This window comes from Astatotilapia calliptera, chromosome 10, assembly GCF_900246225.1.
Source record: "Astatotilapia calliptera chromosome 10, fAstCal1.2, whole genome shotgun sequence".
Classification (NCBI taxonomy): Eukaryota; Metazoa; Chordata; class Actinopteri; order Cichliformes; family Cichlidae; genus Astatotilapia; species Astatotilapia calliptera.
In genome coordinates, this window is record NC_039311.1 from 24,197,560 (window position 1) to 24,221,597 (window position 24,038).

The window sequence follows — 24,038 nt, forward strand, 5'->3', positions numbered from 1 at the left end:
CTTGGAGGATCCAAGGCAGCGCATCTCATGTGGGCGAAAACGCCAATGCTTTGCTTTTTTGTAAATTAAAAAAAGGTATCCTATATAAAATCTTTTTTTTTGTAAAAATAAAAGTACATCAAACGAAATTATTCAAACCTACATGTCATCATAGACACATATTGTGTCATCCTTTTGCATTTTTCTTTTTGTTTCCCGCGGTTAAACTAGTGACAACAGTTTTTATCATTATTTCTCAACACACTGTATAAATTGAGAATTTCTGAAAAATCTAATTTTGATAAATGTTTTAGTTATGAGTTTGAAAGTAAAGTACAATATTTACATACATACATTAGTTATTAAATTATTGAAAAATTATTTTGTAAACAGAAAAAAATAAGGTACAAATTATAACATACATAAAGATCTTTGATAGTGTACATACATACATCTTAACAAATACTGTATTGCACAGTTCAATATCTCTTATCTACTTGAAGTCAAACAGCTCAGCAGTGTCTCCAGCACTTTGTGGAAGCCACAGTCCAGCATGGAGAGGCTGAGTGAACCTGGTCTGGACTCTGTGGAGACGATTCATGGTCTCAGTGATGCTGTAGAAAGAAAGAGTTCCTGCCCTGTGATCCAAATATACTCCTATTCTGGAGGACAGAGGGCCTGAGATGAGAGTGGAAATGTTGTTGTGTTTGAAGTTGTAACCACTGCCTGAAACTGTTAATGCCCAGGATTTGTCATTAAATCCAAATCCACATTCCTTCACCGTCCCTCTACGGCCGATATCCTTGTATGCAACAGCTACTCCAACCATCCCGTTGCACTTCACCTCCAAGTAACAGTGTCCAGTCAGACCCTCTCTGCTCAGGACCTGCCGGCAAACAAGGAATCTGTCTGGATGACTTGGATATGACTGGTTTCTACTCATCAGTGTTACTTTTCTGTTGCTGTCACTCAATGATAAAAGTGTGTTCACTGTATCTATATCCAGTGTTATCTGACAAGAATATTTCAAAAAGTCGTCTCTGGTTTTGGGTTCTCCTTGAGGCAGTAAAATATCTGCTTTGGTCGTTCCAACTGAGATTTTTGGCCATTCATCACTGAGAAGAGCCTTCACTTTATCTCTGGTCCGTGACACAGATGCAGTCACATCCTCAAAGTACTGCAGAGTAAGATTGTTGTAGGTGGGTACGTTTGTAGATGCACTCTGATGTGACAGTGAGGAGTAGTTTTTCAGAAAATGGAGGTGATCCTCTGTCAGTGAGAGCTGCTGCAGTTCAGTGTCTCTCCTCCTCAGATCTCTGATCTCCTGCTCTATTTTCTCCTGAAGCTCTTTGACTCTGTTCTGTTCACATTTTTGCTTGGATCTGATCTTCTGCTTCACCTCAGAGCTTTTTTTCTCAATGAGACTGATCAAATTTTTGAAAGCCTTATCACATTCTCTGAAAGCTTTATCAGCAGAAAGATTCATAGCCTCAACTTGCTCTTGGAGCACCTTCACATCTTTTTCTCTGTTCTGGATTCTCTGTTGGACATTTTGCTGATTTGTTTCAAGATCTTTCTGTTTCTCGGCTCTTTCTGCTGCAGCTGACACTGTGACATGGTCTTTGTGTTCATCCATTAAACAGAGATAACAGATACACTGCTGATCAGTGCGGCAGAAGATCTTCATCACCTCATCATGGCGAGGGCAGATGTTCTCCTGAAGCTTTGAAGTGGCTTTGATGAGCTTGTGTTTCTTTAATGGAGCTACGTTGTAGTGAGGCTGAAGGTGCTGCTCACAGTAAGAGGCCATACACACCAGGCAGGACTTGGAGGCTTTCAGCTTCCTCTCTGAACAGAAATCACAGGCCACATCTCCAGGTCCAGCAAAGGTATGATCAGATGAAGCTGTTGAATGTTCTGCTTTCTTTAAGTCTTCCACTAACTCACCTAAAATCATGTTCTTCACCAGGACAGGCGTCGGTGTGAAAGTCTGCCTGCACTGAGGGCAGCTGTGTGTTTCCTTCTCATCCCAGCAGTTTTTGATGCAGTCCATGCAGTAGCTGTGGCCACAGGGAATAGTGACTGGATCTTTAAGGAGGTCCAGACAAATGGAACAGCTCAGTTTTTCTTGATCCAGCTGAATCAGCTGCAGCGCCATTTTGTCCAGTCAAATTAAGTTTCACTTTCAGCTACCAGAGAAAATCTGCATTCATTGCCTCCTTACACACTAATCTGTGGTGTATGGTCTTTTCAGCGCTTTCATTTGATCACATGGTGTTTAGATTCATATTTTAACTGGCTGAGGAGTAGAAGGGGAGGGAATAAACGGACTTTGTACCACTTTAAGACACTCAGTCAAGCCAGCCCCCACCTTAGTTTGCATTACGTGTATGTGCTACACATTACGGTACGGGAAACTTAGACCTAAATCCAAAATAAAAGCAATCTAGCAATCTAGTTGTGAATGTAATTTTAACATTAATCAACGTGAGTCGGTGATCAATGATGTAATATACCATGAGATAAATATCAATACAGAAATAAACATTAAATACAAATTAAAAACTGCCAAAGGCAGAAATATTCAAGTATGAAATACTTATGCATAACCACATTTAGAAATTACAATTTCAAAAGAAGTGTACAGCCATTGCAAGTAAATTCAGTTTCCACAGAGTAATTTTGACACCATTACTCAGGCAGTATAGGGTAAGTAAGTGACTCTGATTTTGGATATCAGCGTTTTGACATCACTTTATACAAACCATTTCCCCCCTCTCAAATCACCTTTACATATCTTGAAGTCTTAATTTTCTAATTTGGTTAAGCAAGTTTACGTATGTGGGTTTGCCATATTTGACTATTTTTGTCATTTAAAAGTTATTTTTCATTTCTATATTGGCATGTTTTTTTTATTCCATTATTTATTATATCGTCAATGGCAGACTAAAATTGTAGGGTAATGTTGAAATCACGTTCCATTGAAGATCGCGTTTATTTTGAAATCGGTTCTCGGTTTCCCTTACCGTAATACGTAGTATGGACACATACGCAAAACAAAAGGTGGAGCTGTGCAGTAAACTTCAGGAAGTGAGGTGACGCTGTCTTAAACCCTGTTTGATATACCCGAGTACCCAAACTGGAAATCAGTGTTCCCCGTAAAAGGCACCAATAACAGCACAAAAACGGCCAAGGAATGGTCTAGAAATATATGGGATGGATTTCCTAGAGAAAAATAAATGTATGGGTTAAAAAAAAGCATCCCGGAAGCCACCTTTTCATGTGCATCGTCTATTTTCTTCCGCCACAGATCCGACCACTCTTTCCTATGAGTCCACCAGCATCTCTTCACGGCTCAAAATGTCGTGACAGCGTTTCATAATCGTGTTTGGCTCGTTACATTTCAAAAACATGAGGGGGATTTTAAATAAGCTTCAATTACGGTTTGTCTTATTGTTTTTGCTGCATCATGAGGATGTTTTCAAGTTTTCGTCTGGTCAAGGTAAGAGACTGATAGCTGCAGCTAGCCTCAATGCTAACAGTACAAACCTTTATCTAATATAATGTTTGTATTTAGGTTGATCATTAACAGTAACACAGGATATTCTCTCTGTGTAATATTCTATTAGTTAGCTAGTTTTTCAAAGGGATTTAGATGACTGAAATAATGTGAGAGACGCTGTTCATTCTAATCAGATGCCTATGAATCCGAAACAATTACGTGTCATAAATGTGCAAAAAACTATGAAATCGGGAAATGAACAAATGCTTTTCACAGGAGTGTAACTGTCAGCTTATGGCAAGAAATCTGATTGTCCTCAGATAAACTTCTGCAGTGATTCACTATTAAAAGTCAGATGGAATGGAAAACAATTACAAATATGTTATATGTACTGAGTTTAATTATTTTTTTGTCCCTTAGAGTATGACGACTCACTGGAGCTCATTTTGTCAGAGGACACTTTGTCCGATTTGGAGAACAGCCCCAAGTTTGTAGAGTCCGGAGACCTGGACTCTCTGCCGAAGAGGCAGTTCAAGACGGCTGAGATCGCAGATGCTGTGATGGGCACTGAAACTCCCATCGATCCATCTGACATCGAGTCTCTCTTCCCCAAAAATGTGAAAGACTTTCAGTCAGGCTTCTCCCCGCCCTGTGATGACAGCAGTGCCCAGTGTAGTTCACCGGCTCCAGCTGAGAATGGTGGATCACAGGAGGAAGATGCTGAATCATCACAGCAGGTTAGTAAGATGAAACTGTGAGACATAAAAAGGGACTGCTGTTAGACTGCAGCCTTAAAGAGTTACCACCTCAGTTACCACAGTGACTGACATCTAAATTGATGTATAAATTCCAAAAGAAACCCAAAATATAAAGATAATCACAAATTAGTAAATGATTTATTATTAAGGTAAAATTTGCACTTGTGAAGATTTGCAGATTTGTCTTCTAAGATGATTAAGTGAGACAATGAGATCCTTTGATTCTCAAATGTCTTCCTGGACAAATTTACTTTAAGATATTAACACTGGTTGTTATAAACCAACTGACTTAAACCGCTGTTGGATCAATAAAGTCTTCTCCTATCTTAAAAATGAATTGATAAAAAAATCAATAACAAGGTTAATTTAATTTCAGCCTCAGCTTAGCTTTTATGTTTTGACGTGTGCTTGATAATGTCTCACTGAAGATTAGCCCAAATATGCATAGTTATAAATGCAGTTTTGCTGAAACTAACTTTTCCTTGAATGTTTCCCTGCAGCTCACGCTTGACATTGTGCGTGCGGAGGTCATAACGGTTGAGGAGCACAACACCACGGAGACCGCCAAGACGTACAAAGTCAACTGTGATAGACGGAACATCACAGGAATGGAGAACTTCACTGTGCAGGTCCTCAATGCCTCACAGGTACTCACTCCGTCCTCTGAGGCACATGTTTACACGCTGTGTAAAGTGTGTAAAAAGTGTGCCACCAATTTCCCAAACATTTACACCAGTTACCATATACAAGATTCATTTATCAACTTTTCTAATGCATCTATTTGTATATTTTTTGTGTGTATAAACCTTTTTGTAAATCAGTTTTGTTTTATTTCATCATAGCATGACTCACTGTTTGTATCGTGAGCATTGTTGTTTGTTGCCTTTACACCTTTCATTTTTGAGTGAATTTACCAGAATTCAGGTTCTGTTTGTATCCCTCTTATAAAATTCCATGCAGGAGAATTTCCTGTTTCTCTCCTGGATAAAAAACACTAAACCCATCCCTTCTTTTCTTTCAGGATCTAATGGAGTTCCTCAATGCTAACAGCACAGAGTGCTCTGTGGTGCTGTTCTTCACCGCCTGGTGCCAGTTCTCAGCCAACCTGGCACCTCACTTCAACGCCCTTCCCCGGGTTTTTCCCAGCATGCATTTCTTGGCACTGGATGCCTCACAGCACAGCAGGTAAATGATCACCTTTGTTCTGGTTTTAACTGTGTAATCTCACTGTGAAAACCCCTCTTAGAATACTTTTTAAAGCTGTTGTCGTCTGTGGCTCACCACCCCTTAGCATCTATATAGAAGCAGAATATAGCTCATGTTTATTAGCAAACAGTTAATTGCATAATTAGAGTAGTTGATAAAAGTTCTTTTGTGTTGAAAATGATAAAAATACAAATGTAGAATAAAGTCTTTTTTGTGACTTTGGTTTTATAATCACATTTGAGGAAAAGTAAGTAAATTAAAGACCAGAATTTTGAAAAGCTGAAAATCATTTTGTTGCAACAAATGTTTGGACTCTATTTTGTGTAAACATCCAAGAATTGATTGATTATGTTCTCATAAAGGGTGCTTATAATAATCTGTATCCCTGTACATTATACATGACATTGTGTAAGTATAATGTACACAGAGGGTTGGTGTGACAGAGGAGAATACTTGGTACAGGATTAGATGGAGGCAGATGATCCACTGTTGTTACCTTTAAAGGAAACAGCTGAAATAAGAAAAATCGACTAACTGCAGACTCAAAAATTGTTTTGAATGCATCTATCATGTATATTCAAAAGATTTTTCTGTAGGTTATTTTGTTGACCAGTGAATATTTAAATCTATTGCGTGTTATTTTCTTGTAATGCATGTCTCCATCTTCCACCAGCCTCTCCACGAGGTTTGGGACTGTGGCAGTGCCCAACATCCTGCTGTTCCAAGGGGCAAAACCGATGGCTCGTTTCAACCACACTGACAGAACGCTGGATACGCTCACATCTTTTCTTGTTAACCAGACAGGTACAAATGCAGGTTATGTGTTACATTATATAGAGCTTACTGGTTTGGGCTAAAAAGGGTCAGAATTGGGTGGTTGGAAGAACATTTTGAGTCATGTAAAATGAATCTGAACGACCACTCAAAAGATCCAACTCTGTGTGTTCCAGGTTTTGAAGCCGGCCCTGATAGAAATGTGACAGACGTAGACCGCCTCGGTCCCCTCCCTAGCATTCCCGTGAGGAGCATCGACTGGCTGCTGGTCTTCTCCATCCTCTTCATCACAAGCTTCACTCTGTACGCCATCCTGCGGACTGACAGCATACGCTGGCTCATACCCGGACAAGAGCACGAGCATCAAGACTGAAACCTCACAGACTGTTCGTCAAGAATGATGTAAAGAATCGTTCGCTAAACAGTTTAGTTTATTAAAATGGCTAATGTGCTCATGTTTTAAGTGTTTGAGTGAAATAAAAACATTTGAGCTCTTGCGGTTTAGAATAAAGATTTGCATTAAAAGTAACATTTTGAGGCTGTGTGCGAGAAGACAAACTGTGCTGTCATTTTTTTTTGTGCCTTTTAGTTGATGTTCAGCTGAACCCAAGTAAGTCCAAAGTACAAAAAAACAAAATAGTTGACATGTCTGTACAAACACTGCTCCTCTCATGCAGGCACACTTTGCTCCTCTTCCTCCTCCTGGCTCTACTGTGTTTTGTTGTCTTGCAGTCCCCTGATTCAGCTGCACTGAACAAACATGTAGGCTGCAGTGAGTGAAAGAGAGGAACATCCTGTGGAGATATTTTACAGCTGTAAATGAAAACATTGCAAACAGTGATGTGTGTAGGAAGGAAATTCTCTGTTGTGGCAGCAAAAGAAAAGAGGACAGAGGCGCAGACCCCCTGGCACAGGTCAGAGGTCACTGGCAGAGTCCTTCCAAAGGATCAAAGAATATTCCGTTAGCTTATACAGTGGTGAAAATGACGTTTCAATCATGGCATATGTCAGATGTTCAGTAGTAGTGTTAATTAATTGAAGAGAAATTTGTCATCATAGTTGTTACTTTAGCAGACTGATACCTATAGGGTGTATTAAGACATTCTATATTTATATATTTAACCTAATGAAACGTGTTCAGTAAGTAATTTTATTTAAGTGAAAAAAACACCTCAAACATAAAATATCTGGCTATAGCAACTCTTTTGGGTTATTTTTTATTTATATAAGCACACAACAGAAATTGCATCGAAATCCAGTTTGAAAAACACATGAAGACGAGCGAAAAGTGACTTTTGTCATGTTAGATAATTAGCAGTGGAAAGCAAAAAATCACATCATTTACTTGTCCTTAAAAAGCATTCACAAATCCATGGCTCTCGGCTATATTTGCAGTATCATACCACTGCTTCTCAATAGAAAACCAGACTCCATTGGAAAAATGCGTGATTTTAATCAGGCACTACGTTAAACAGCTATGGCAAAGTATGAGAGGGCAGTAGAGGAAGAGCAGAGGGGGCATTGGTAGGGAGAGAGGACAGCTGACAGTTTACTGATAATGTTTAGGTTAATGTTTAGCCTGAGGACAGGCAGCCTTCTACACCTGCCGAGCAGCTTGAGGGCGCCTCCGTTCTGCAGCAACAACTCATCTAAAATGGTGAGTAATGTAGTGACAGGCTTTAGCATTAGCATTAAATAACAGAAGAAACAAACTCCACGTGAGGAAAGTCTGTTTTTGAACACAGCTAAGTGTGTGGGTGCACTCCCACGTGACAAGCCAAGCACCGTTCCGACGTGTAGCCTCCAAAGTATCCAGCTCGCGTCGTTCTATCACGTGAGAAACCGTACGCTGAACTCTACCAGGAAAAATGTAAATACAAACTTTAAGGCGTCCATTTACGTTAAGGCGCAAACGATTAAAGTGTGTAACAGTTTTATGAATTGCTCTTATGCTGTTCTTTAATTCGGCGTTAGTAGTTTTTTTAGATTTCTCAGTTAATTTGATCCCTTTGCTTTTTACGTTGGCATTTGGCTCATGTGCAATAGAAATGTGAGCGGGGCGAGGTTGGTATTCATATTATTGCGAAGTTGAGATTAACTGTATATTAAAAGTTAACCATCACATTTATTTATTATTTTAGCCTGTGAAATGCCTGCATTTTGTACGCTTTGTTAGGGCTTGGTTGAGACTTTTAGAGTAGGGCGGGGCTTGAGTGGAGTCCCGTCCAAATCCGTTATTTAAACCAATCAAGTTAGGTCCCTTATGCAGGTTACACCCAGGTAAGCCTGACCTGTTGTCCTGGAAAGGACGGCGTTAACGTTCATTTTTGGGTCTAGACCGCCACCTTTTGGACGCAGCGTGAATAGCAGTCAGAGAACTCCTAATACTAGACTAAGCATGTGTGTAAAGGTTGAATCAGCACTTTTCATTATAGTGCAAGAAATTTTTTTTTTTACAAAAAACGTGATTTGTCCTTTATAATTCCAGGGCTAAAGAGTTTAACCGTAATATGATTTTGTCCAGTCATCAGACTCACACTGGCTCTCCCCTGAAGACCGGGAGCAGCTATTGGTCGAGCTCAGGGCCACAGGCTGGATGGAGGTGGAGGACCGTGATGCCATCTTCAAAGAGCTTCACTTTAAAACCTTTAATCAGGTGTGTGTATTTATGTTAATATAGTAATTAGCTTTGTTGAAGTCTTAGATCTAATTAGGGATCTATGACTTAGAATTTTATTTTTTTTATATTGCTGTTATTTTTTCATCACTTCCTTTGATTTGAGTTTAGACCTAATTTAGATTATGTTTATGTAAGGCTAGCCATTCATGATCAGGTGCAGTTAGGTGTATCTAACGTCTTCTCCCCTTTCCCTGTCATGCATGTGTGCACTTTTTTCAAAATATGCATAGGTCCTATTCTTGATTTACCACGTATAGTTGAGTTGTGGCGGACTAGTCCACAAATTGCAGGGATGGCGATTCTATCACTGTCTTCTTCTGTCCACATTCCCTTGAGCAAAACCCTGAAACTGTAATTGCTTCCAAAGGACAGGCAGGCGCCTCTCTCTGCCACGATTAGTATGCAGTTATGCGTGCAAAAGATTGAACGACAGGCAAAAATCAGCAGCTAATTCGACATCTAGGCACCATTGCATATGGTGATTGAAACTGAAGTGTCTGTTGTCATTAAATCAAGCGCAGGATGTAAGATGCTAAAGGTGTAATAAAAGAAAAGTGCCTCAAAATAACAGTTTTATATAAGTGCTGGGATCACAATATCAGACCACAACAGCCATGCCTGCACAGCTGGATGGTGTGTAAATGGTGTTTCTTTGAATTTGACATAAAGGGGGGGGAAAAAAGAAACATGCACATCTATTTCTGTCTTAGTGGTCTTTTTTTATTCCAGGTGGCCAGTAGAGTCTGGGATGAAGCAGTCATTTTTCCAGTTTCTGTAGCCTTGAAAATCTGTTCACCTATAGGAGGGTTGTTGCACGCTGCCAGATGCATGCCCAAAGTGTTGATCGGAAACTCATAATTTCAGCTGTGATTCTGGTAGCATACTGAGCATAAAATTGTGATATTGAAATCAGTAGTCAGACATGTCTCCACAGGTTATAACTGTGTCAAGTTTCAGCATTTTTTCTGAAGTACTTATGAATGACCTAAGACACCAAATGTGCAGGATAATAACATCTAGGGCTTGGTATTGTTTAAAAACAATACTGTGATTAGCGTTCTTCGTGTCAGTGTCATCGTGTCATCAATGAACTATTATTTGGTTGTTATGCAATATCTCTGACTTGGTTTACGTGAGACTGAATTATAGAAATTTTGTGGTTCAAGAAAAGACATGAAGTTGCAGGAAAAAGTTAGTGATTTAAATAATATTACGTCCCCGGCCTGGGGTAACCTGGATGTAACATGAGGTGCAGCTACCCACACCAACCACACCGAAGAAAAGGCCAGAAACAAACAAAAGACAAATCTCCAACTTAAACTCATAACCAATAAACAAGACAAAAATGGTTCAACAAAAAAGTTTTCTTACTCCTGCTACTGCTGCAGTGCTCAATATATATACAGTGTAATAGTCAAAATTATCTATTTACAAATCTATTTATGAACAAACTGGTTTGTAGCTGCAATAATACAAAGCACACTGCTCAGTCCAGTCTACTCACTAACAGACATTGAGATCAGATTCCTCATACTTAGCAAGTATATTTTAAAAAAAAAAAGTATTTAAATTAAAACACTTTTCCCTGCAATTACATTGTGGTTTCGCGCCATATACTCTGCTTTTTCGTTTTCTCAACAAAAACTACAATTTTAAATAGAAGCAGTGCCCGTGTTCTTATAATTCCACCAAACTTGCCAAACTTCTCAGTCCATCTGTGTTTAATATTTACTGAAAAAGGGAAGCTGAAGAAAACCTTGCCTTAAAAACTGTTATGATTCCCATTGGGGAATATTATTCAAAGAATAACTAAAACAGACCATGAATCCATACAAGCCCTGAATGCCAGATTGTTACTTTAGTCTAGAGACACTTTGAGGCAGTGCTCAGGACGTTCAGTGACACCAGGATAGTTTAATTGCACATGTTGCAGAGGTCTGTTCTTTATATAATTTGTGCCACTATCCATAAAAACCAGCATCCATCCTTTGAATATTTATCACGAAGTGTTTAAATTTTAAGTGCTTCTAAAGACACACAAGGACACAGTGCAAGGATACTTTGGGATGCTAATCAGAGTCAACAGTAAAGTATGGTAATATTTGAGTAGGGCGAATATGCCGGGCGGCGGTGTAATCCTTTATTTATCCAGATAAAAGTATCATTAAGATACCCAACCATGAGGGCATCTGAAGTTACACCAAATACAATGCATAACAATATAATGCATAAAGAAACAAATACACCTAGTATTCCATACAGACAAGTGAACCTGATCATGTGAACCATGTGCAATAACAGGATGGCGGTTAGCACTGTTGCCTCACAGTAAGAAGGTCTGGGTTCAAATCCAGCTTGGTCTCTTACTGTTTGCATTTCGCATTCTCTCCTCATGTCTGTCTGCATGGGTTGTCTCTGGGAAATTCCTGCTTCCTCCCACAGTCCAAAGACATGCATGGGGTTAGGTCAACTGGTGTTTCTAACTAAAATGACTCTAGGTGTATAAGTGGGCATGACAGCCTGAGACGCTGAATTGGATAAGTGGAAGAAAATGGATGGATGGAAAAATATGCAGGTACTGTATGAGGTACTTAGATGAAATGGACAGGTGCACATTGGTGGTACAGTTTAGCTCTGAATTTTCAGGATTGCACTGAAAGTAAGTGTTTCATTTAAAATGAATTATGGCAATTTATCAGAAGGTTATTTATAATATTTATATAGTTATTTATAATATTGGTGACTGTGTCTACTGTAACACAGTTCCTGAGAGCTGCCTGGCAGCTGAAACTAGTTCTCTTGCTTCCTGGGGTAAAACAAACATTAAATATTCTTTTCAAAAGTTTTTTGGCACGTCTTGTAAGCAGCTGCTCCGTTCGCTCACTCTGTGCGGGGCGAAGTAAACTGCAGCATCTCAAGGCCACTTAGCGGACTTCCTCTAATCCCATCGTTAGTTGTTTTAGTCCCTAAAATAGTCTGTTTTTACACTTCCCCATGTTTGAAGTCGGAGGGTGAGCGCTGACCTCCCCCATCTACTCCTCCTGGCTCTAAAGCCTCTCCTCTTACCCCGACACGTCAGGCTGCATTACTCTGAGACTCGCCAGGAGGCCAGTTGGCAGCAATTAGGGTTTTGATCAGAATGATTTCTTTCACAAACAATCAAATTGGTTAAAATGTTTCATCTGGTTCACAAACCACTAACAACCCCATCATTCCTTCTGCTGTGCATCGCTTTCTCTCTTCTTTTTCTCTTCTTCTTTTTCTCTTCTTTTTTTTTTTTTTTTAAATTCTTACTTGTTGCCACCCTCCTTTCCCCTGTCTCTGCCTTTCAGTCTTTGTCTGTCTCTCATTCCCATTCTGTGCCCCATGTTATTGGGGGAATGAGCTCATGTTGTTCCAATTTTACATGCTGGCAGCTCGCTCTGTCTGTCTGTCTCTCTATCCTTCTTTTTCACCCTCTTTTATTCTCTCCAGACACCACTCAAACTCTCTGATGCATTTTCACAAACTCTCCAGCTCGTTTTTCATGGCTGCTCTTAAAGGGCTTTTACCGAAGGGGAATGGAGATGAGGAGCGACATGCTGGCTGATTTCCATTCGCCACTTATCTCCAAGTGATGGGCTTGAGGAAATCAGATCCCCAAGAGTTTATAATGAGAATAACAAATCCCCTTCCTGTGTATCAAAACACTTCCTCTCCTGATCTCTAGGGGGCGGTAGAGCCATACTCATGCATTGAAGTGAGTACAGCAAGTTGAGCGAATTCATGAGATGCTCAAGAGCTGGAAATGAATTTAAAGGAAACATGGCAGCTGGGATTGCTTCTTTGAGTTTATTTTTCTTTGATTACAGCAAGTGGAAAGTGTTATGATGCCTTTATAAATGGCTCAGGAGTTTAGCTGCGGCGTGTGGGTATACAGTGTGATGTTTGTGGCATTAGTCGGAGGAGTAACTGTGAGTTATTTTTCCTGTCAAGTCCAGTCTGTTTAATGTGCTTTGAGAGGTGAAATCCTCTTTCTGGAGTCGCTTTGGTCAGTGGGAGTTATTGCAATCACATATAGACGTACGTGTGTGTGTGTGTGTGTTTAATACTGTAAATCTGGGCTGGAATTGAACATGTTCTAAGTTGTGGTCGCTGATATTGTTTACACATCAAGCTTTATGTTATGTATGTTTACAGATTACCATCTGCTATACATTTCGGTGGATGAAGTGGAAACTTTCATGCGACACAAGTGAAACGGGTAGCTTTCGGGTGCAGCTTGTATAAGAGAGGGTGAGCTGTGCATGCTCAACTGTTGTGTTGTGTTAGCTGAGGTTGACATCGATGGCATTCCTCCTTCTCCCACAAATATTCAGTCAAGCAGCCCTGGGAAAAAAAAATCACTCAAAAGCTACATTTAGGATAGAGGGGAAAAATGGCCGGTTATTATCTTCAGTCTTTTTTGTAAAGTAAACAAGGGCAGTCTTAACCTAAGGAGGGAAATTTTTAATGGTTAAATATCTGCATCCATAGCATGCTCCACTGTTTTTATTAGAGGGATTAAAAAGCAAATGGGTATGAGCACCAGTGAAGAGGTTATTAAATTTATCAGTGATAGTATTGTTGGCAATTAATGTTATTTTTGGACAATTTTCAATCGTTTTGAAGTTTTCATTCATAAATTATTTTAAAAATAAAAGTATTTATTTTTCATTTATTTAAACAGGTAATCCCATCAGAGATTGAATGTCTCATTTACAAGAGAGACCTGTTTCAGACGAGCATAATAAAATTACAACAGTTAAATAGAAACAGTAAAATAGTAAAATATTGCTCAATGTTTACGCATCTGGTTCATTTCTGTTTTCCACACAAAACATTGCCTTGAATGTTCATTTTAATTGTGCAACATGTTTGTTTGTAATTGTGCAATCATTGATGATTCGGGTCAATTTATTTTATTTATATGGCTCCAAATCATCATCATCATCTTTATTTATAAAGCACTTTAAAACAACCACAGCCGACACAAAGTGCTGTACATTTGAACTAAATAATAAAAATACATAATAAATAAAAAAATAAAAACCAAATGAAAGAAAAAGTAAAACCATTAATTAGTTTTTCTTGTAATTGAATAAATAATTAAGTCACAACAATAGTATTATTAAAACATTTCAATTCAAAGACCTACGATGATATTATTAGATGAAACGAAAACATATAGCAAATATACACATTAAGATAAAGCATTTAAAAGTATTTCCTATCATGTGCTGTATTAAAATATATATGGATTCTGACAGTTTTAGTTAATAGTAAAAGTTAGTAGTAAAATTTATTTAATTGCTGTATGTTTAACTATTTTAAAGGGATTACATATTTACATTATTCACTCACTGCTATCTTGTTCTTATAGACCCCCCCCCCCCCCCCCCCATATTGGGATATAATACAAACATATTTCACTGGCTAGCTTAAAGTATAAACACTGCATCCACTCCTGCGTCCATCGGTTGCTGATAGTACGCTTATTTTTTCACATTTCACTTCAGCCTAGAAATGAAAAAGTAATCCTATCTTGAACACATAACATTAGTGGAACTGTAAATGTAAAAGTATAATTTTACTCAAATGCATCAGTAATTACCTGGATTTCATCTCATACATTATTTTTAAAATAATTTTGAAAGGCTGAAAAGACTCCCCTCCTACTCTTGTAACTCTTTTCCTCGGAAACGACTTCAAGCTGCTGTGGAAAATATTTTAAAATTAATTTATTGTTATTTTGAAAAATAGTCACTTCAAATAAAAAAATAAATAAAATAAATTCCGAACATTTTAGTTTTATTTGTGTGAATTTTTTTTTAAGTGTCTGCCATACACAAACAACCTCCCAAGGTTGCCGCAAACAATAACTACATCACAAGCTCTGGGAAAAAACTTCTGGACTTAACTTCCAATTTCGAGTCTGAGGTAGCGACTCTGATTTTTACTGAAGAGTGCAATACTGTGTTCAGACAGCTGCCTCTGCTCCTGCTCTGCTCTTGGAGGCTGATCCCCCCCTCCCCCATCCCTTTTTTATATTCAGTCAGAGGCTCCCTCTCCTCCAAATCTCCTTCAAGCCTCTGCCTCTCGTTATGGGACTTGGTCTACTTGTGTTGAATAAGTTGTCCTACAACTAAAACTGAGCCCCTGGGTAAACCAAACTCCCAAAGCCATCCTCCTCCAGCTTCACACACACACGCACATGTTTTCGCATACAGGTTAGACTGATGAATTCATTTGCTCATGCTCCATACCAAACAAGCAGGGCCTCTTCTCCCAGGCAAATAGTTGAGCAATCAGATTGGACAGTCTGTTGGGTTGATTTGTCAATTTCCCAGTCAGTCAATATCAATCAGTGAATTTATTTCTTTTTGAAATGAACGTTAATTCCTTTCGTCATGTGTGCTGTATTTATGTAGCACTTTGAGTCTTACTGACCACTTTACACTGCAAGCCACACCCATTCATACAGCCCTTAATGTTTTTATAACCTCAGCGTCTTCCTGTTACAGATAATATATTGTGGGCAGTTATGACGCTTTGGTGTCTTGCCCAAGGACATTTAAACTGGCGGATCGGTTGGACAGCGAATCAAATCACTGACCTGCCAGTCGACCTTCTAGACCTTCCAGATACCAAAAGATAATCAGTTTCCACTTCAGTCGTTACATCCAAGAAGCTGGAACTAGTGAATGGTTGGTTTCCTTGATACATGACTTTGGTGATCTATTATTTCAGCCACCTTTAAGTGGACTCGGGAGTATCCCACATTTCTTGACTATTGTTTGGACGCGATGATTCAGGGATTTGCCACCCTTCAAAGAGTTTAGGCAGTGTTTTACATTCCACCGGATGGGGAGAAAAAAGGAAAGCTAACAAGAAAATGTTATAATTTGTTCAAATGTTTAGAGGTATGCACACAGATTTGCATATACAACTCCTACACTTGTCCTCAGACGAGCAAGAAGCCAATTAATCGGCTCAGCGGTGTTCAGTTCCCACCTTCAATCTCCAAAGTGAAACTTTCCCTGGGAACCAGAGGCATCCTGCGTTCATCCCATCCTGTGAGAATAGCTGGAGGGAAGCCACAAGGTGTGGCACCCAAGCGGAGGTGGTTAGATAATCTGGCTATCAGACCTTGGGTAAAGTAAGATGGCCCTGACGTCTGCCGTCTGTTGACAAGCCCAATGCCTTTTTGAGCCCTCGCTACTAACCCCCGCAGTTAATGAGGGGTTTGCATAAGTTGGCCTTAACACCATACCTGAGCGTTACGTGACACTCGTTACAAAAAGGAGCTGAGTTGTGTGTGAAGAGTTGTAACACATGATATTAGTCACTAAATGAGCGTCAACACTGGCAGAGAGTCAAACTGAAACCCTGCTCTGCTTTTCTCAACTTTAAGAATCTTAATTTGAGAAGATTAATACCGCTGATGTTACACTTGCCCAGCAGAGCTCTCTCTCTCTCTCTCTGACTACATGAAAGAACTTCACAGCTGGCAGCTTTGCTTCATAATTACTTGATATTTTGCTTTAAGTTACATGTCAACTCAGCGGGCAGCCCACGTCTGGCCAGCTGGAAGCTCGTGAAGAGCTGTTTGGGGAAAGAAGAGAAATGAGGTGTGGTCATCATCATTATCATCACCACCACAACCACCGCCATCGAAATCACAGCTTTCTTCGCTTGCAGAGGAGCGAAGGTTTTCCAGGGGGCTAACGCTGACGCGGGTGATGATGGGGCTAGCGAAGTAATCATCGGGTAGTCACGGCGGTGTGTAATGGAGGAGAGCGGCTCGTCTTCCTGTGCGTGCGTGTCGGCGAATACTCGCGCATATGCCGAGGAGGCTTGTGTGTGTACATTTGTGCATGCACCAGTGTGAAAGTGTGTGTCTGTCAGAGGCTAGTAAGGGTGGGCACAATCTGCATGCACTTAGTCCTGGCAAAGCAGTGCAGGCGCTTCTAAGCCCTTGGACCGCGGGGTGGTGGAAAGCCGATCTGTAAATAACAGACACATGTGTTTGAAACTGAGTCCTGTATTCCAGCCCAGAGCCGCAATGAGAGGGAGAACACCACTCCGCTCCGACGTCAAATTGTCTCATCCAGTGTTGTATGACAATCATGCTGTAATAGCACCAAAATGGCTCCTCAAAAGAGTGTGTGTGTGTGTGTGTGGAGGGGAGAGGGGCATAGTGGCGGTCTGCTGTCGGGTGTTTCTGATTATTTGAGATGGGGGCCTGCATAATGTCACGTCAAATTATGTGACTCTGACAGCTACAGCTTGTTGGGCCAGTTGGAGAGAACTGCTGGCTGGCTGGCTGAGAGGATGGATAGCCGACTAGCTGGCTGACCTGTTGGCTCGAGAAGTGTGGCCCGTACAATACAAATGGGATAAACAAAGCACTTTGAGAGGCCAAGCCCTTGACCTCTGCTGACACGAGACCTCATCTGGGAGTTGAGGATTGGTTTTAATTTCTGTTTGGCCCAAGTGGAGGGTGTTGAGATGACCTACAGATGACGGACAGGCACAGCACTGTCACTTTGCCTGTATTGTTTCCTCATGCTCTGTTTACTGCCCCCAAGGGAGCACTGTCTGTTGAGAAAAGGCTGATGTAGGGCAGGATTTATTTTCTGGATTCACTATTTCAGGTTATTTTGACATTCAACTCCAATTCATTTGTAGCGAGAGATTACTGCTTTTATTTAATTTTTTTTCTTGTTTCTCTCCATTTTTGTTTCTTTTATCAGGCTTCATGATACTTAACAGTCATCTTATGTTTCCCATTCCCTCCAAATGCTCTTTGGTTCATTTGCACATCACTGACAGCTGAATGGGGACAGGAAATGTCTTGGAAAGTGTGACAATACTTATGATAAAAGCAGTGCAGCTTCCATGTTATACAGCACTTTTCAAGCTTGGGTTATCAATATAAACTAGTCCGGTTTAGTGCAGTTTCAGTTGAATGAATTAGGGGTAAACAAAATGGATGGATGGTTAGATAATTCAAAATACATTGTTCTTCATCATTGGCAAACGTCATGATACTGTTTAGCTGTTGCAGGATTAAAGTTATGAAATCTGCATTTACATTTGATGATTAAAATCCTTGAATTTACTAAACAAGAAAAAATAAATACTTGCAGAGGGATTCATTCCTATTGTTTATAATCATTTTAGGCTGTTGGAAACAATGCTAACATGACAAACCTTTCTTTTTAAGAAGTTGCTTAATTGCATGTTCACCAGTGAAACCATTTGTCATGCTTTTAATTTTTGTTAGCTTGTCACATTTTTACACATTTGCAAATAAATTGATCGTTTCTATGTATTTTATGTAAGTCTTCAGTGAAAATAAGACTGCTAATATTTGTGGTTAGCAATAACTTTAGCATAGGATTGATGAAGCGCAGGCGGCGAGCATGATCAGTAAACGCACACCTACATGTCGTAGCTGTCTGCCGCCAAATGGGGACGGTGTCAAAGATATGTGGAACAGCTGGAAATGTAAGCTACTCGTGTTTGTGTTTGTCCTGCTGTTGATCCTTTAGCTTAGCCCCTGCTATAGAGAAGACGGAAGTCACACAAAGAACTCGTTGTTTTATTTTTTCTCTTCTCGGTGAACTCTGTTCTGAGTAGTGTCCTGTTAGACACTGCGGTGTTGTGTAGTTTTAGTGAAAAGCTGCCTGAAGGCACTAGAGGACATTGTAGTTTTATGTACAAGTTGTGGCAGTGCACAGGGAGAAGAGGAAGAAAGATGAGCTGAAGCTTCTCCAGCTTGTATTTTTTTGCTTTTATTTAAAAGCGTAGGATGCTATACATGCATGCTTGTCTCTTTACGGTACCAGCATGGTACTGGGCTGGTAGCCTATAGGTGCTCCAAAAAGCTTTACAGATCCATGTGTATATGTTTGTAGCTGTGTACTGTCATTTGGCCTGTTGTTGTTCATGTTTGTGCTGTTGTTGGGCTTTTAGCTTAGCACCTACTGCAGAGAAGACAGAAGTCATTTTAGACAACAAAACTTCTTTTTATTGGAGTGAAATTGAGTGTTAAAAAAGTTCATTGCCCATGCCAGTCATTGATTCTGCTTCTCAGGTGTGTGTGTGTGTGTGTGTGTGTGTGTGTGTGTGTGTGTGTGTGTGTGTTGAATTATTTTGGTGTTTCTGTTGAAGCTAGCTTTTTCGCCAACTAAGACAGCATTGTTGAGTTTTTAGAGTGTACATCAGTGTGTTCTTTCAGCCTTGCTATTGAATGTATGCATAGCAAAGTGCTATGCTAATGGACACAAACATTCATGAGCACAGTTTTAAAAGCTGTGTAGACTGAATTTCTGTCATCTTTCTCTCTTTGAAACAAAAAGGTACTCAAGCTGAAAAACCCACTTGTGTACAGTATAAGCTAGTTCCTACCATAAAGGATTTACGTAGCCACTGTAATGTACATATTGTTACTATACACTGTGTTTCCATCAGTTTTCTAATGCCACACATTTCCACTCTTGAATGAGAGTGTCAGCTAACACTAGCAAATTTGGTTACCATTCTTAAGTTGTATTTTTGTAAGTAACAAATTGAAATCTTCCAGTTATTGTGAAGTAGCTAAATAGCAAAATACCAGAACTTCATTTAGCAAAACTCAAGTAGAAACCATTTTTTGTCAAATAAATGCATTAAAACTGCTTTATGAGGTCCCTACAACACAAATGCAGTGGAGCAGACCAAAGGTGAGGTGTGACAGCAGTTGTCTGTGTTAAAGTGGCCACACCCCCAAATCTAGTTTCCAGATAGATGAGTTAGAGAAACTGTCTATAGAGCCCTAAACACTTTCTATACTAGGCTGTGAATGTCTACTCTTAAATTCTGCTGTAAAATTGGGCACTTTAACATTGGATTGTATGGGGATCAATTCACTTTTGGAGCAAGCCTCTAGTGGACACCAGAGGAACTGCAGTATTTGGCACTTTGCATGGTCTCAGCCAACATCTTGTGTAGTGGAAACCCTAATACCAATGATGGTGTCAAAAAAGAAGGAAAAAAATGTTAGCCTGAAGAATGAGTTATAAACATTCATAGACCATGTTTAATCAGTCGGAAGTATCTTAAAATACCACGAGATGACTTTTTTGTTCTATAACAAGGGACAGATTAGGAAGGGAGTTTCTGAAAAAGCACAGTGTTTTGAACTGGGACATTGTGCAGGAACCAAAAGTGTTAACACAGAATCCTTTTACCTGTCACTTAATGTTCCTCAGTGGTATATTAACCTGAAGTCAGCCCTTAGAGGGAGAAGACATGTTTGGACAACACCTGACATGACAGGCTGCTTAGCAATCTCCATTAAAGCCAATGAAAACTGAGAAAAAGCAGACCGCCCGGCTCTCTAAATTGGTGCCAGTGAGGTCAAGTTGCAGGAATATGTCAATTACTTAAATTGATCGGGAGACGGTTTCCTTGATAACCAATTTGATCAAGCTCCTGATCGTGTTACATGCATAGCACTACACGTGAATTGAGCTGGCTGTCTCAGAAATTGGTTACAACACACTAAAAAGGCTAAACGCAATTTCCTCTTTGAGGCTAATTCTGTTTCGTCATGTCAGGTGGTGGATGGGGCCACAGCCATAGCATGTAAACAATGGCATTTCAGTTGATTTAATTAGGCAGAGAGGAAGCATTTAGGGGCTTAATTGAGATTGCAGTGGGAAATTGCTCTGAAATAGGTCTACCTGATTCTTTTTTTCTTCTTTTTTTTCCCTCTCCTCACAGAGAGCATGACGAGGGATTTCACTCTCCTCTTTGTAGATAATTAGAATAACCGTAATCACTCCCTGGATGGCCTGTGATTGGAGCGAGTCACATGCCAAACTTATGAAGAGTGTGTATGTTTCTCGGTGTGTGCATGCATGCTCTAAAGTCCTTTTGTGGTTGTGGAAATTGAACACATGCATCCAAGAGGACCTTCTATATTCAGAAATCCGTCTTGTACTTCTCCCCGCCTCAGATGGCAGTATTGCACTTTATTAAGCTTTGGATTGACATTATTTTATTTATATAGTATTAAACTTTTTTATTCTGTCCTAACATGGTTCTCTATTAACATTGTGTTTTAATTGTTGTACCACATTTTGTGACCTTTATGTCAGTGAATGTGCTATATAAATAAACGTTACTTACTTTATTTATTATTTATGAAACTTCACATTTAACTTATTTCAAATTTGATGACAGAGCCCTTTAAACAGGCCCGCTATATTTTCTAATCAATAGTTCTGTTGAAGTGTTACAATTTAGCAAGATTACTTACAGAATGATTTGTTTTCACTAATTATGTGTATACTGTTAACATTTATTTATTTTAATTTAGATTTTGACCATTAAAAATGCAGGAGTCCTTTTCTGTTTGTTATTCTGATGACTTTGCTTTTAGCAGAATTTGTACATCTGAACATTTGATCATCTTTTTGTATTTTTTCCATTTATTTATTTATTTATAAAAAAGTGGATCAAATTTAATGCAGTGTATTAATCACTTTGTGCTTAAAAACATGCATTTTGAAGCATGCTCGCAATAAATTCAGCCATCATTTTATTTTCCCCCTAACAGGCGTTTGGCTTCATGTCACGGGTGGCTCTGCAGGCAGAGAAGATGAACCATCACCCAGAATGGTTCAATGTTTATAATAAGGTAACAGGGACTGGAGATTCATTTACAGTGCTGTGTTTATTTACTGTCAATTAGAGTAAGTGCATCTTGCAAAATCAATAGTGGTTTGTTTGATTTGTTGCCATATTTACAGTTTTGTGGTTTGTTAATAACAAATTAGACACACTGCAACTGATCTTGTATAAAGCCTGATTTATTTATTTATTTATTTATTTATTTATTTATTTATTTATTTATGTCAAACGGTTATCACTGGCCCATAGCCAGGCTTTCACACACTCCTTATGCAAAAAGAAAAAGGAAGAGAAAATCAGGTTCACACTTTACTCCCATAGTTTTTTTTTTTTTTTTTTTTTGTGAAAAGCTCTGCAAATATGTCTGCCTTCCTTCACAGCCCCAGCACTAACACAGGCTCTCTCACTTTCCCTGCCTCACAAATAAAGTAGTGGTTGATATGACAAACCCAGTCCCTGAAAATCTCTCAGCATTAGGCTGTAGCCACTGAGTTACTGTGTGGCGGACCGGGCCGCTCTGGGAGGAATGCTGCTCCTAATCCACTCTTTATTAAAGTCTCTGTACAATGGTGCAACAGGTCTCTGGGCCCCCACAGCACTTTCCACCAGACACTTACACATAAATCCCACACCGACTGAGGTACAGCCTCGACAAAACAGAAGCTGTATGCTGAGCTGCTGCTAATATTCTCTAAAATTCACTCTAAACCTTCTGTTCTGTTTTGGTGGTTGTCAGTTTTAAGGGTATTTACAAAAAATGTTTTTGGAAGCCGGGGGGGTCAAACTGCTGCAGGAAAGGAGTAGTTATCACAGTTTATGTCAAATAAAACTATAATGTGTATCACAATATGTACAAAGTTTCACATTTTGTAAAGTATGATTAGAGAGTGGTTTTTAGGAGAGTATTGTTTGACAGCAGCAGGAAGTCTCAGCGCCTGTGGGCAGTTTGCTTGAGTTTGTCATCACAGAAATGTCACACAGAGACCAAAAACCAAAACCTGTATTCACTGGCTGCAAGTGGCAAACCACAGCACAGCTGGGAGCACTGCACGCTGTAGTTACACCTACCAATACACAGGAAGGTCACATTATATTTCCACCAGAATGTGCAAGAGCTGTCACAGAACTAGGTGATAGTTTTAATATTTTTTTCCAAGGTTGCACAACACTGGATGCGACACATAATGCACTGAAAGCTGTGTCTAGATGGCCACACATATGCTATCTGATTTGTACCTTGTACTCTTGAATACAGACTGGAAATCAAAGGTGGACATAATTACTCTAACATTCCCCCCTTTAGACTGTGACCAGCATTTTGACTTGAGCCTAATAGCTTATACAACTGGAGCCAGACGCGCCCATATTTGGAAAACGGGGTGATTCTAATTAGATTAGTATATTTTTACAGGTAAAACCATGGTATTTAATTTGACAAAACTGTATATTGGTTCAGTTAACCACAGAGCAAGCCATATTATTTGTCCCATAACTGATGACTCCAAAAGGCGCCACCAAAACAAACAGTTGCGAGAGCTCCTGTTTAGTCACTCGAATGAATAAAGGCAAAGCCTGGTGATGCAGATAGGCGCCGGCACCTACCTGTCAAAGTGACCACAGTCCTAATAACGCAAAACCTTGAGCTATACCACAATTTAAAAGAATGGAAGGTTTTCTGAAATGACAAAGAATGTAATTTTATTGGATTTTTTTTTTTTTGCAACTATTAAACTCTTAAAAGTTGTTTTTAGGAAAATATTTTGATCATGTTGTCATTGCCTTGTGATTGACACTAACATGTATATGTCTTCACAGGTCCAAATTACACTGTCTACACATGATTGTGGAGGGCTGTCAAAACGGGACATCAAAATGGCCAAATTTATTGACAAAATTTCACTTTCCATGTAGTTTTTTTTTTGTCTTTAGTCTGCAATCTGTCACAGCCTTTGTAGATACACTGATTTTAGTTTCAACTCTTTAAAAAGACGACTGCACTACAGAGTTAAATGTATTTAGTCTTTCACATGTGCATATCCTGCTTCTGATTTTTGTCCCAAATAAAATCTGTCAAAATAAAATAAACATTTTACACTGTTTACAAATGTTCTTGTTTCATCTCTAATTGTTTTAAAATGATGCAGTGTATCTTGAATTAACACTGTATGAAAGCTCTTTGGTTTAGATTTCCCCAAAAGTCAGAGACTGGAAAGGTATCACGGAGTGATTTTCTCATATGGAATTAAAATGGATCGTGATTGGTCAGCAGTACTCTGTCAAGTTCTCACCAGTGAGCTTTTACATGTGAGTCCATCAGATCACATGCTCTCCTTTTGTCACTTGATCGTGGAAGGGGTCAAAGTCAGTAGGAAGGGAATTAATTTGATTTGCGATTTTGTAAAGGCTGAACTAAATTCAGTGCCTTCTACCTCTCATG

General features: G+C 39.4%; 3 protein-coding genes across 3 annotated transcripts; 2 read left to right on the plus strand and 1 right to left on the minus strand.

Moving 5' to 3' along the window:
- Window positions 1–390: 390 nt before the first annotated feature.
- LOC113030471 (tripartite motif-containing protein 16-like) lies at window positions 391–2,351 on the minus strand. The gene has a single exon (XM_026181966.1). It carries the CDS (start codon window positions 2,135–2,137, stop codon window positions 473–475), a length of 1,665 nt encoding a protein of 554 aa, XP_026037751.1. The 5' UTR covers window positions 2,138–2,351; the 3' UTR covers window positions 391–472.
- Window positions 2,352–3,054: 703 nt separating this feature from the next.
- On the plus strand, window positions 3,055–6,777 carry txndc15 (thioredoxin domain containing 15). The gene is made up of 6 exons (XM_026181967.1): window positions 3,055–3,481; window positions 3,902–4,218; window positions 4,740–4,886; window positions 5,261–5,424; window positions 6,119–6,249; window positions 6,396–6,777. Exons 1-6 carry the CDS (start codon window positions 3,391–3,393, stop codon window positions 6,590–6,592), a joined length of 1,047 nt encoding a protein of 348 aa, XP_026037752.1. The 5' UTR covers window positions 3,055–3,390; the 3' UTR covers window positions 6,593–6,777.
- Window positions 6,778–7,627: 850 nt separating this feature from the next.
- LOC113030473 (pterin-4-alpha-carbinolamine dehydratase 2) lies at window positions 7,628–23,700 on the plus strand. The gene is made up of 4 exons (XM_026181969.1): window positions 7,628–7,876; window positions 8,744–8,875; window positions 21,528–21,608; window positions 23,417–23,700. Exons 1-4 carry the CDS (start codon window positions 7,778–7,780, stop codon window positions 23,510–23,512), a joined length of 408 nt encoding a protein of 135 aa, XP_026037754.1. The 5' UTR covers window positions 7,628–7,777; the 3' UTR covers window positions 23,513–23,700.
- Window positions 23,701–24,038: the final 338 nt, after the last annotated feature.

Excerpts from the sequence above, each read along its gene's own strand:
- LOC113030471 (XM_026181966.1), bottom strand. The coding sequence starts at position 2,137 with ATGGCGCTGCAGCTGATTCAGCTGGATCAAGAAAAACTGAGCTGTTCC.
- txndc15 (XM_026181967.1), top strand. The coding sequence starts at position 3,391 with ATGAGGGGGATTTTAAATAAGCTTCAATTACGGTTTGTCTTATTGTTT. Across the intron at positions 5,425-6,118 it reads GATGCCTCACAGCACAGCAG|CCTCTCCACGAGGTTTGGGA; the intron begins GTAAATGATCAC and ends ATCTTCCACCAG. Across the intron at positions 6,250-6,395 it reads TTTTCTTGTTAACCAGACAG|GTTTTGAAGCCGGCCCTGAT; the intron begins GTACAAATGCAG and ends TGTGTGTTCCAG.
- LOC113030473 (XM_026181969.1), top strand. The coding sequence starts at position 7,778 with ATGTTTAGGTTAATGTTTAGCCTGAGGACAGGCAGCCTTCTACACCTG. Across the intron at positions 8,876-21,527 it reads ACTTTAAAACCTTTAATCAG|GCGTTTGGCTTCATGTCACG; the intron begins GTGTGTGTATTT and ends TCCCCCTAACAG. Across the intron at positions 21,609-23,416 it reads GGTTCAATGTTTATAATAAG|GTCCAAATTACACTGTCTAC; the intron begins GTAACAGGGACT and ends ATGTCTTCACAG.